This window comes from Helicoverpa zea, chromosome 13 (assembly GCF_022581195.2).
Source record: "Helicoverpa zea isolate HzStark_Cry1AcR chromosome 13, ilHelZeax1.1, whole genome shotgun sequence".
NCBI lineage: Eukaryota > Metazoa > Arthropoda > Insecta > Lepidoptera > Noctuidae > Helicoverpa > Helicoverpa zea.
Window position 1 is genome coordinate 8764441 of NC_061464.1, and position 14355 is coordinate 8778795.

General features: G+C 37.4%; 1 protein-coding gene across 12 annotated transcripts in view; it reads left to right on the top strand.

Moving 5' to 3' along the window:
* Positions 1–9412, top strand: part of LOC124635917 (homeodomain-interacting protein kinase 2) — a 107400-nt gene extending 97988 nt beyond the window's left edge. For 8 of the 12 annotated variants that reach the window (XM_047171873.1, XM_047171879.1, XM_047171874.1 and 5 more), the window contains 10 exons: positions 318–380; positions 1129–1239; positions 1617–1783; positions 2292–2416; positions 2840–3046; positions 3315–3392; positions 3688–3857; positions 4379–4498; positions 5055–5147; positions 5666–9412. In XM_047171873.1, coding sequence (XP_047027829.1) covers positions 318–380; positions 1129–1239; positions 1617–1783; positions 2292–2416; positions 2840–3046; positions 3315–3392; positions 3688–3857; positions 4379–4498; positions 5055–5147; positions 5666–5813 — 1282 coding nt within the window. In that variant the 3' untranslated portion in view covers positions 5814–9412. The remainder of the gene's footprint in view (positions 1–317; positions 381–1128; positions 1240–1616; positions 1784–2291; positions 2417–2839; positions 3047–3314; positions 3393–3687; positions 3858–4378; positions 4499–5054; positions 5148–5665) is intronic. The other 4 variants (XM_047171883.1, XM_047171884.1, XM_047171877.1 and 1 more) reach the window with 3 other exon arrangements.
* The last annotated feature ends 4943 nt before the right edge of the window (positions 9413–14355 follow it).

Below are 14355 nucleotides of genomic sequence, written 5' to 3' on the forward strand. Positions count from 1 at the left end.
TCCGAAATCGCGCCCTTTTTACCACTTCGTTGTGTTATAGCTGGATAGGTTAATATTGCCTATACTGGGATTTAGTTTGATTAGTGGGGTTACATACGGTGAAGCATTATTATGCATGGATTTTAATAGGCGAACAAGGTCGAAAGGGTAATTTAGTCACATTTTTGTTAGGAGACTGTTGTAGTTTTTGGCAAAGAATTTTCGAAAGAAAAAAACATCCGGTGACCAATGTAGTAAGTTTTTAGGTAAATTAAGATAATTGTAAGCTACCTTTTAAGACAATAGGTGTAAATACTAAAAGCTAGGGTTGTCGACAGATCCACAAAGCAGCAGACGTCGGTGCCGCACTACCAACCGCACCACCAAACGCATCAATACAGGTGCTTATACATTACTCGTAGATGTTAATGTTCCTGTAAAACATTACCTGTACATATAAATGTCCCTGTAAAAATATAACGATATATGTACTTGTAAAAAAATATTCAATACTTCCTATATTCACTTACACTTACCTGTTCATGCTAACGCTACTCGTCTCTAGACACAATTGCTATTTGTAAATGTCCCGATGTATATTCTAGATCTTAGATAACACAACTTTTTATTTTTACGTGCTTCTTATTTTAATTATGTTCTTTAGATACGCCGCGTAAGTTCCAAGAGACACAAAAAGATTGCACCTGGAACATAATATTGTTCGAATTTTTATTTAGGCAGATACTCGATGATACATCTATGGTAAACTGAAGCTAGTTAACCATAGTCCGCTGGTTTACCTCGCGTCCCGAGGGAACTTTTTTAATTTACTGCGGAGTTTGATCAAAAGAGTGATACATATTTGTAAATTAATTCATTTGTTCGATCATTTGCGTTTATAAAATTTATAGGATTTACGTAATAACATAATCACCAGCGAGCATGTTTAGGAGATCTTGAATTTAGAGCTTTAAACTACACTAAAATAACAGGTTGAGGTTTTAAGTACATTAGGTACATAGGTACAATGGTTTTTTTTTCTCTCCAAAAAATTATATGTAAGTGCCGCTGCATTTTTTATTCATTAAAACCTCAGCCTGTACACTTAATCAAAATAGTATTTATTCTAAATGTTACCTTATGGTACAGTATGGCAAGCAGCGGCGGTAAGAAGGAGCCGACTCAGCTGTCCCCGGTCAAGAAGCGGGTGAAGGAAGGCACGCCGCCTTCCCGGCAAAGGCATCATCATCATGATCACAAGTCAGTATACCCGGAAACTAGCTATATGTGGACTTATACCAACATTAGTGCTGTTAGTATGACGAGTGACAGGGAAGAATGGAAGCGGAAGACATATTGCGCCAATCCCAAATAAAATTGGGAAAAAGTGCTGCCATGATAGCTACAACTTACTATTATAACCAGCTGTAAAATTATTTGTCACTAAACGGTGTGAGCAAAAAAAACTGTTATTGTTTCACAATTTTTTTTTAAGTCCTTCATAATAGTCGTAAGTTTAGGTAGTGAACGAAAATTGCAGCTACCTACATATATTGTGCAGTATAATTGCGGGCAAGGTTTAATTTTCGACCTTATTACAATACGAACAAGTATTAAAATTGTTTGTCTACTTGCAGCGCGGGTCGAGCGGGCGGCGCATGGGAGGGCGGCGCGGCGGCACACACCATCACCATCCGCGACACGCCGTCCCCCGCCGTGTCCGTCATCACCATCTCCGACAGCGACGACGACGCCGACGCGCCGCGCCGCGCCCGCCACGCCGCCCAGCCACACAACAATACCGGTACCGTAGCATACATGTCTATATACATCACCATCCGCCGTCATCACCATCTCCGACAGCAATGACTAACGGATAGCTGTCTTTGAACTCCCTTGGGACAGTCTGTCTGACACCAGTCTAACTAAGGGGCATTGGGTTGCCCGGGTAACTGGGTTGAGGAGGTCAGATAGGCAGTCGCTCCTAGTTAAACACTAGTGCTCAGCTGGATCCGGTTAGACTTAAAGCCGACCCCAACATAGTTGGGAAAAGGCTCGGGAGATGATGATGTTGTCACATTACGCGAGTTGCCACCCAGAAACCAGCGGTTGGCAGCGGGTGAGGTCTCCTCTCGCTACGGAGAACAAGTCCGCGCAATTATCGGTACTCCTCGGTACGAGAATATGCACGGACTGTAACTGAGATGACCAAATAGGAAATAGCTCCATGTAAAATAAATAAATAAGGGGCGGTCTTATCGCGACTTCGAGACGAGAAGAAAAAATGTTATAACTATTATTCCGTTGTACAGGCGGCAGTGGAGAGTGCGCGGGCGCCAGTGCGGGCAGCGGCGGCGTCATCTGCAGCGCGCGGGAAGCAAGGGACGACAAGCACGTCAAGCACGAGCCGCACCAGGCCTGCCATCATCACCATCAGGTATTGACACATACAATCTTATAAGCATTATGTCCCGAGCATTTTCCCAATGTTGGAGTCGGCTTCCATTGTTATTAGCATGTGCTGTAAAGTAGGTATCAACGTTATTTTGGAAACATAAAATCAATTCATTTAATAGGTGAAGCTGCGTCTGCAAGGTTGCGTCGCATGAAAATTATATTTTCTGCTTAAAAATAATATAAAAACTAGGGCCCTGTTGGCGTAACGTTAATGTCGTGCGTGCAAGGTTACAAACATACGAGTATGTAAGCGGTAGTTAGCCAACGTTATAAGAATGGGGACTACTTCAACCCAGCGCAAAAAAACGAGCATGAAGAGAAATTTAAATATTTTTTTTGTATTTTCCGAATTTATTTTTTTTACTAAAAATCTAAAATTAACTTCACCTTTTTATTTCCTCAGCAGCAGCAGCAACAACAACAGCAACAAGCGGCTCCCCAACAGCAACAACAGCAACAGCCAACACAAACGACACAACAGTCCAACACGACGCGAACTAGCGCCGCCGTGGCCACGCCGCAGAGTCAGAAGAAGCGACTACTGGCGCTGGCGCAGCAAGAGGCGCAGGCTAAGAGAGATCATGATCATGCGCTCGCGCATTTGCCGCCTGTAAGTACATACAATAAAACATTTGAGAAAGAATTTGTTGTAAATCAATTTTTGACGGATATGAACCTTAAAAATTTAATTTCGTAATTTCTTCAAGACTGTTTTGCAATTGGGCAATTTTTAAAAACATATTTTTTTTTTTTTTTTAATAATCAAATATTCGAAACATCTTAATATAAAAATAATTGAAGAATAATTCATTTCTTAATCACAGATTTATGCAAACTATACAAAATAAGTTTATAAACCTTTAATTTTTATTTGACAGAGCGGGTCAACAGTACGTCAGACAAATGACTATCAATGCAATCAGTATGTTCCTGCGCAACATAATAAGAGAGATAGCGTAAGTGTACATAACATTATTTTATATACTTTTTATTATATTCTTTACAGGAATAAAATTATTCATACTTCTGATGAAATTACAGTATATCTAACAATAAACTATTATTTCGTCTAACATCTTGTGTGGTCGCTGAGTTTGTAGGACTCCAGAACGTTAACATGTGAAGCAAAAATAGCAAAACATTAAAATCTTAAAATTCTAACATGCAAAAAGACGCTGACAAAATTCTTACAGTAATTTTGTACAGTCTATTTGTGACAAGACCTCTCTAACACTATAATGTTTATTACAGAGCGGCGGTTGTCGCGAGTACCTGACGAACGCTGGCGGCGTGAGCGGAGTGAGCGGCGTGAGCGGAGTGAGCGGAGTGAGCGGCGTGAGCGTGAGCGTGAGCGGGCCGCCCGCCGCGCACAAACACGCCGCCCCACACGCCTGGCATCACCATCCGCATCCGCATTACAAGTCAGTATATCATCACACCAGCTTTTCACCATTCACCTCGTCATGAGAGAACGACTCCGTCATCATCTCCCGAGCCATTTTCCCAACTATGTTGGGGTCGGCTTCCAGTCTAAGCGGATACGACTGAGTACCTATCTACTTAGAAAAGTTGCATTGATACTTGTCTGATGTGGAATCGAACCCACGCACTCATACTTGAGAGGTTGGCCTCCACGACTTTTGGGTTTGTGGGAACTACTCCGTGCACTCGGATAAAAAGTCTTCCGGTCGTTCCCAACAATCCTTGTACAGACGAACTAATGACGACGATGTCAAGTAATGAAAAATGGTCCTTTTGGCTTCAGACTGTTATGTATGAAACACAGTACATATAATAGTGATTCAAGATATATACCATGCTATCTTTGAACGTTTGTCTCATTGCATGAAATCGTAATATTATTATACTTAAAAAAAATTACATCATAGTGCGAATTACAAAAAATATAACAGCTACTTTATTCTTAATAACTCCTATACAGACCACCCGAAGTAACTCACAGCTCACAAGACGGCATACAAACATTTATGATGGACCAATTGGTTGCCAATAGAACGTTGAACTTGGATCCGAACAACCAAGATTACAGGAACCATGCATTGTAAGATTATACTGTCGAGAAATATTTTGAGTCAGTTTTATTTTTTTTGTAGATGCAAGGATTATTTTTCGTAATAATGTTGTGTAAAAAATGTTCCAACACTTTGCAAGATAAATAATTTCAATCATGGAAGAAAAAATTCGCTATACATATGTAAGTTGCGTGACCAAATTTTAATTCGGCCAATATTGTCCTAAAGGCTAATGACGAAATTGCATGGTTCTATTAAAACATTTTTTTTCTTCATCGAAATTTAAGCGAGAGACGACGTTATAATATAATGTTTTTGCTCTAATTTCTCGTAATTTGAAATACTAGCGACCCGCCCAGGCTTCGCACGGGATAACAGTATTTCCCCACTATTTAACGTATGTTATTATTATTATACATATAAACCTTCCTCTCTAATCACTCCTATCTATTTCAGAAAAACCGTATGAAAATCGGTTGCGTAGTTTTGAAGATTTAAGCGTACAATGGGACATAGGGACAGAGCGACGTTGTTTTATATGTAGTGATTGTATGATTAATAAATAATGTTGTATGTTTGTTACAGAGCGGGTAGCGGCGGTGTGCTGTCCCCGGGCGGCGGCGTGTCACCGGGCTACCTGCCGCCCCCGCTATACGTGCCCACCTATCATTATCATACGTGAGTTATTTGTACTGATTACAACCCGTGCCGATAAAGAATGGGATTAGAAATCGCGACAGCTGTAATAGTGTATATATTATTCCAGTATTTCATCTGCCTAGCCTTAACTATGTTGAGGTCAGCTTTCTGACTCACAGGATGCAGCTGAGTAACAGTATTTTACAAGGAGCGACTGCCCCATCTGACCTCCTCAACAGGGTTGAGGCCCGAGCAATCCAATACCCCTTGGTTAGACTGGTGTCAGACTTATTGGCTTCTGACTACCCGTAACGACTGCCAATGATGTTCAATGACGGCTGGGACTTTCTCAGTCTTAGTTTATGTGTATGTATTGTACAGTTGTAATTTTTTGACAGAGTTTTGTGCTCAAGGGTATTTTCTATTAGTTGACCATAAATTTATGTTCTTCTATAAAAAAAAAAAATAATTATCATCTTTTTTGAAATATTCTTAGAAGCATACAGATATAGTATAATTTACATTCTATATAAAACGAGCACGTTTGTATGTTACAGTGGCGGTGTGAGCGGCGTGACAGGCGTGGGTGGTCCGCCCCCCGCACACCACGCCAGCGGAGCCCGGCTGCCGGGCTACCTGCAGCCCTACTCGCCCACCTACCTCGTGCCGCAGCACCACCAGCAGCACCTCTGGTACACCGACTGAGCCGCCCCGCGCCCCGCCGGGGCCGCCAGGTGCCCTCCACAGGGGTGACGCATCCGCCCGGGGCAGCAGGCCTGGTACGAGAGACACTCAGGCCCCGGTAAGGCCGCCGGAGCCACAGGAACCCGACTATCACACTACAATTTTTAAATAAATCCATGACTAGTGTGCGCCTAAGTTCCTCTATAACTGAACTCTGTACGACGGATCAAACGATATTTTCTTGTACAAATTGTGATTTTTATTTCTTATTACAAAGATGCGTTTTATATTTCCCGGCGACCTACCACCGTAGGCGCCGCTCTTCGAGTTATACTTCATCGAGTATAAAATGTTTAATCATTTTTTGTTTAGATATGTGTAATTTATTACATGATAGCGTTGCGTAAACGCTTATAAATGTATGTATAATAGGTTAGTGTTGCATTAATTTGTATCATTTAATGTCGCCCGTACGGCTATGTATGCGGCACGATTATTCACATGTATTATATGGATTGTAAATTTCGCGTTATATTTTGCTGATAAAGCGAGTAGATTGCATTTACTAATATTTTATCATAGTTTAGTGTTTGTACCAAATCATTTTTATGGGGAATTTATTGATATAGCGAATATATTATAATAATAATAACCGAAGTGTTTGTTTGGATCGATGCGAGCCGCAGTGTGGCGCGGAGATATTTTACTTTAACGTCACCCTGATTTTGTCAATTATAATGTTTGATTTTATTGTACGTAGCGAGTAATGCTTTAGGTATATGAGATTTGTTCATACGTTTGTTACGTTCCAAGTCAAGTAGCGCGGGCGCATGCTGCCCCTCACACAACTACAAACATTTACTGCTGTGTTTACTATCGTATATTCAAAATTAAAGGGTTTTATATTACGTAGAGATAATTAAATGTGTAGGGCGCGGTGATGGACTACTTGTATAGATGTAGATTCGAATGTATTAAACGAAATAAAAAAAAACTATCTAAGATATTTTATAAACATTTAGTACACACTAATGATTAACTAAGATTGTAATAATGCATGTATAATCACATTAGATAGAACGAAATTGTTTAAAAAAATAATAATGTCCTTTATAGAAGATGAAAAAAAAAATGATATATGTTATGCAATTATTTTTACGACTGCAATTGATTTTAGTTAAATATTTTGATAAGGTGTTTAGTGACACTAGCGCTATTATTATTTGCTGACTTGATACGCGTCGATACACGACTGGGTATTTTAGTTTTGAACGTAATTGTAACACGTTATCCGATATGACAGGCCGGAGTCATACACAAGTATTACATAGCGAGTGATGTACAAGTGTCGCAGCTCCGGCGCGGGGCAGTCCTGGCGTACGCTACGGAAACACAACTCTATCTCTACAAACGTATATTCCATTATATCTTTTGTATTGTAAGATGCAACTTTTAAATATATTACAGCGAATTTCATTAGAAGTTTAAACTTTTAATAATATAATGCTTGTTTGGACAAACGACGAACTCTTTAGAAATGCCTAATAATTATATTATATTCATGATAAATATAAATTACGTGTAGCGTGTTTTTCTAGAGCTTTTGATGTCATGCGACGGCTAATATCGACGGATAATGTGCTTTTGTGTCTATATCCTATTAATTATTACGAAGTTGTCCCACTCGGGATTTTAAACCTTTTATCGATTCTAGAAATCATTATGAACTATTAAATCGCTGTACTATGCTTTCCGTAGCGTATACTAAGGAAGGTTTTTTGAATTAATATATTATTTGGTTTTATCATTTAGTATTAAGTGTTTAATTTATAAATATCCACCATTTAATCGCAAGATTATTATAAACTACTGCATTATTTTAAATTCATATTAAAAAGGTTTTATATGACAAGACTACTATGTAATATTATTAGTTTTTATCATAAAGTTAGTACATTAGTTTTGCTGCCCGACAATAATGATTATGTTTAGTTTTGTATTTCTAACGGTTGTAGTTATAACTATATGTATGTTATTTTTTTTTGTTTTACTGTCAACTGGCTGGTTGATATCGACCATCGTAACGAATACGTCAAAACAAATACGATTCATCATCTTTCTTTCTGAATTGTTGAATCTCTTCTTTTCTCTATATTACGTAAATAGTTCTAGCACTATGTAACACTTTCTTTATTACGAATATACACAGAATGTTTTATTCCTATATTTGAAACTTCAAAATGTTCATTTTTCATGTGTTTTGAAGTGAATATTTCTTCAGACCTACTCGTTACGATGCCCGATGAACGCGGGCTTGTGACTGGTCGGGCCTTTGTTTATGCATACATATATCCACAATTAATATAATTATATTACACTTACATAAATCAATTGAATGGGATTGCTATTGATTTTATATAAATCTAATTTTAACGTATATAATTCAGTATTTGTTTTTAAGGCAACAAAGGCCCGGCCGGCTGCCGGCCCGGTAGTGCGAGATTGCCCTCAAGCGAGGCTTTAGTCAATGATCTCTGTCGAAACGTGCACATATTATAACTATTACCCCTCGTACCGCTATGTAGCACGGCGTTAGTTCGTCTCAATCTTTTGTTTTAGTGATTTTATTATTTCTAAGCTTTTATTGGAGTTTTGGGGTTTATTTTTAAGAGTATTAACATATGGAATGTTAACACATTTTCTATAATAATTTTGTCCTAGTTCATATACGTCTGCTTACGGTATCGTTTGAAATTGCCTTATTATGTTTTAGTGATGTGTATATGGGGCATGTTGTCGCGGCGCATTCGACCCATTATATCGCATATTATTTATCTGTATCGACTTACGGTTAACCCCACTCTCGCTGGACAATCGATACCTAGTTGAGTTGTGGGCTCAATCGGTTAGTCGATACATATAATACACAAGATAACTGACTGTTTGTCGACGTGATTCTGTGATTATTACTCATTATAATTTAGTTGGAAAAACTGTAAATGTTGGGTTGTTGCAATAAGTAAATTCTTTTGTGTGTATAAAATTGCATTTTGCGAAGCAGCTGTATGAAATGCCCCGTGTATATGTATATTTAGTTTAGTTGTGTATGGTTTCACCAAAACACGATACCGATTATATTTATAGAGGAATTATACGAAAAAAGTCGCGATTAGCTAATTCGAGTGTCGACAATAATTTATTGTTCTATATGGTAACAATGAAATGTACAAAATACTCCTTGTAAGATGGTTTAGACTTGCACCGGCTACCGCTACGCGTTGCGGACAGATTATATTCCACTGTGATTGTGTTACGTTCAATGATTGCCTGTATCGGTGAAACTGTTATGGTAGGCTTACGTTTGGTTTAATTCATGTAACTTTTAACTAAGTACCAGTCGGTACTAGCTGAGAACTAACTCTACAATAATGGGTATTTTTATGTTTTAATTTAGCTTATAGGGGCTTGTGTAAACAAGTTGATACTATTAACATGTTTTAAATTCGATATGTGGGTGATCAGGGATATAGCACTGATGTTGCTTAAGTTTCTCTTCAATAATAATCAAATAGTTTATTATTAGATGAAAAATTGTAAATAAACATCCAAATATCCCTTTTTATTTTATTTTTATTTTTTCCTTTACCTTAGTTCCTTTATTTTTTTTTTAGTTTTTTGGCGTATCTGTGGGCCTGTCTTCGTGCATCACAACTAGTTTACTCGTGCGCGGTCGTCACCTCTCGCGGTACACTTGTAACATTTATTAAATAATTTTAATCGTAATATATTAGTGGAATGGAGCATTGCTATACGTGTAGCGTGTCCGCGGGCGGCGACGGTGGCGCCCTCTATAGTCAATAGCGTGGCGCCAGACGCCTGAGCTGCTGTCTCGACAATAACCCAGTGTCAGACAATAATCATTCTTATTATTTGCCAATTAGTAGACATTTTTGTTTGGCCCCTTATTAGTGACCATAGTATCTACGTGTGTACGATAACATAGCCATTAGGAGTAGAGACAAGTTTTAGCACAATTCGCGTCAACTGAAGGTGATTAGTTCACGAGTATGAAATCTTTTCCATAGCATATCTTATAAATAGTTCGTGTATTTGATGTGCATTTTAGAATCCATTTAATATTATATTGAAGGCGTATGTGTCACCTGTCGATACACTTGTAGTCATTTATCGAAGGTTTTTAAATGTGGTGTGTACTTTATATTAAATGCATAGAATACTCTTTTTATATGAAGTGATCTTATCACCCATTTTCTACAGCTAGCACTTATCTTAATAATTTATAATTATTAAAATGATACAGAAAATATCTTTGAAAAAATGTATTCCTCATTATAATATAACATTATAATATATATTCCTTATATAAGGCCATTCCGAGGCCAGTATTGAATGAATGTTTTAAGTTCAAATGGAAAATGTTTATTCTAAACACGATGCTAGAATGTATTATTACAAACTTTCTTGTTCATTAACTACATAAAATTACTTTTTTCAAATTATTCGTTATGAATTTTTACACATAATTCTAATTGTATAATAGATTTTCCAAATCGACTGACTGTTAACCATTTAGAATATAATAAATCGTTATTCGTGCTTAGACCGCAATTTGTATCCGATGGTAGTAGTGCACAATGCTACTTATTGTAACGTTCAGTGGAGTTATTACGATTGTACTGTTTGTATGTGTCGCACCGCGTTGTGTCCGTAGAGCGCGTCCCGGGGCCGCTCGCCGGTCCCCGGTGGAAAGGGAACAAGTCGCTATTTGTATTCGGCATAACGTTTAAGATTATAAACTCTAATTTTACAAGTCTGAAGTCACAAGTTTGTTGTTACTAGGATATAGTTAATGCTGCCGGTTAGGCTCTACTCTATAGTATTAACTTTTGTATATTCATTCTATATCTACCTAATAGGTAAACTATATGTGTGATAATAACAATAAGCTTTTCAACTAGATGGAGTACAATGAATTCTAATGACTAACTCATAGGCCAATGTTTATAAACATTATTTTTACACTGTCTATTAAAAATGAATGTGATTTTGTCTGTAGTGAGTAAAGTTTTAGATAATGCAGTCCAGCGTCAAGTTCGCTTAGCTACATAACTCCATACACCCGGATCTCGGAGATTTAACTTTTTCTACTTAATGCTTAGTGTGTCGTGTATATCGTAAGTCAATTGTACAACATATTATTATGATCAGCTTCAGATACAGTAGTTGGTCAGATAGTGCACCGTTCACCAAAATGTTTTGCCGTCCAATGATACAGTACGTTCGCGAGTACTCGCCGGCAGCTGGACTGCTCTTCGATGTATTTCGTTAACTATAATCGCATATTTCGACACCAAACCGACTAATATTATAGATGTCTAAAATATTTTATATTTATCTAGAGCTTATAGAGTGATTAGGGCTGTAGTAGTAATAAGTGTCAGTGAGCGAGGCGGCGCGGGCGCAGAGCGCGGGCCGCGTCGCCCTCTGTGAGCGAACAATATCAGGGATGTATAGCGGTAGCGACAGCTTTTTAACTTAGAAAAACTTTATCAAAGATTTATACAAGCTATGGTTGTAGTATCTGCGTAGGTTTAGGTATATGTCTGCATTTTATCTGTGATTGACTCGATGACAACGAAGGCTGACCAAAGAAGATTTTACGTGTTTACTGAAGGATACAAACAAATAATTATAGGACATACCTCAGCTAAACGTACCTGAATGTAAAGCAAGTCTACTGTAGCTAATAAAGTTCATGTTATTCCGCAGTCGTTGGCAAGTTGACAGTGGCTCACGCATCCATGTTAATTGATGACTGAGTATTAATTAGTTAATTACTCTAATAACGCAGCATTTCTTAGGAGTAGCCGGTTATTATTAGTTGTCTATCATTATGTTATTGAAGTCAGCAAGTGTAAGACCTACTAGGTACGTAAATGTACGTATGCTAGGAGCACAGGCGAGATTCATGTCGGAATCCGTTGTCGTCGAGCTGACACGAGTCGATATCTTAGATGAGCGCCATTTTCTAGATTTAATATTATTGTTTCGATGTCCAAATTTATTCGAGATTTACTGTCTTCTTATACTACATTTCATTACGATTAAATGTTTAATGTATGTCCAGCAAATACATATTGAGTGTGTCGATGTTGCGCGTTAGATGCGTCTTATTGTTACGACCTAACACCTATTTTATGCTAGAATAGAGTTTCAGTAACGTAGGATTACGACCAAATTAGAAACGTAACTTTAATATATCCTAAAACACAAATATAGGTACCTTATATAATATAATAATGCTACTGACTAATACCGTAGCGGGGGGACAAATAAAGTACAAATCTTATCACTAAACCCCGGCCGCTGCGAGGCTTTAACTCTTTCCTTGTATACTTAGCATTCTACGAGAGAAAGAAGTTGCATTTATTGTTTACATAATATTTCAAAAATTAAAATGAATGTTGTCGTAGTTAACTCGTATTATCAATTATTTCATTTTTTAATTATTATAAATCCTCGTACGTACGTTTTTTTCTTATGATAATCTAAATCCGACGTAATTTATAATCACATTACGTGTACTAGATTTGTGGTAGTATAGCTAAATATCGACGACAGGATCACATTTTCGAATTAACAAAAAATTGTATTTTATAACAATTGATGTGCCTAAGTGTAATACTCTATTATTGTAATTGTATATATTAATGAATAGTTATCGTACTTTAAAGTCTCAGGACCGCGTCGCATGGTGGTCGCGCACCGTGCAGGTATTGTTCAAAATTAACCAACCATTGTATTTCGTGTTTATGGAAACGCTGCATAACTCCAAAAAATCGTATATTGAGACAATAATTATTTTGCGTAAAATTAACATATTGAAAGCACTTTTAGATCGAGAGTAAATTGAAACTTTGCCATATTTAATTATCGCTTGAATTTAAATTGTAATTCCACTTTTATTGTGAGAATCTCCTGAATATTTGTCACAAATCAAAATAGTGTTGTACTGACTAGCGAGTAATTTTCTATCGGTAGATTTTTCTTTTCTCGTCACTAACAAATATTGTGAACACTTTAGTATCAACTGTCGTGGTACACTAGAGATAGTCGTTAAAGTTTTATAGCACGCCAAAACGACCTTTTTGCATTTAATCCAGGTTAATCACTGTTTCATTGGGTATTACAAAATTGTATAATAGATTTATAATATTTTATGGTAGCGACGTCGGCATTTAACGGCGTTTGAATGTACTAATTGGTAAAGTGTATCTTTGTGTAAATCATCCATAGTCGCCGTGTACACGAATATGATGGGTAATTAATTGGGTAGTGTTGTAGACTTGATTGTGATATCAATAAACATTTTCATACGAGCATCAAGTGCCTTGTTTTATTGAACGACTATGACCCGAGTACCTGTTACTGTTTACTTTTCAGCGGGAATATTACATCGTTATCGGTAAACCTGTTATCTATTGAAAACAATCACGCACCTCTTTATCTCTCGACTATACTTTTATGGGCTTTTACAAACTAGCGTAGGTGGGTATTATACTTAATTACTGAAGGCAGTTGCTAGTTGTTGTGAAAATGTGTAACACCACAGTAAGGCTCAATATCGTTCTGGACGATAATAAATTAGGCGTTATTAGTCAAATCATATTCCTGGGCATCACCATTGACTGTAAATTGCAATAGGCAATCAAATAAATCATTTTTAGGGACCTGTGTCCGATTCTACAACAATTGCTTAAGTGTAGGTAACTACTGCCTACGGGAGGAGATGGAAGCTAGGAGTATTTGAACCAACTAAGTTGGGATCGGCTTCCAGCCCAACACAAGAAAAGTTCACAAATAGGTACACCCAGCACTGAGCACTAATTACGCTTTAACAACACTAGTTCAGTCTACTCGACGTCTGTACGTCACTGTAGTATACTAGATACCAGTAGATCCAGCAGAATACCAGCGTCGGGTATTTTACCTGACCCATGCATTTGGTGAAAACTAAAGACACACTGTATTTTCCCCCCTCTTTGTGTTCCTTTTCGTACTACGCGTCTAATGTATAATTTTATAATATCTATTTTTTTGTACCCTTTTACTTTTTATTGTTTTTCTCATTTTGTCTGTTAATGTTTGTGCTGATTAAATGTCTCGCTATTAAAAATCTAAGGCCTATTAGAAAAAAATATTTTCCATTCAAACGCTAGGCAATGCTAAGCGAGGGCGTATTTTTTTTAATGTTACCTTTTATACTTACGAAGTTCGCTAAACTAGCGTTCACGTATACTTACATAAATCTCGTATGCGTATTTGCGTCTAATGGTAATTCTCGTCGCTATGGATTTTCTCCGGGAAACAGTATAGACCAATGTGTTGGTTTTCTGACAACTAAAGATGAGGGAAATTTCACAGTTTTCACTGAATTGTTCCCTAGTGTTTTCTTTTAATAATTCTTCCAATTCGATACTTAACTGTATCTATTACTTTCATGTTTTACCAGGAATGGGCAATAAAATAAAAACACAAGATA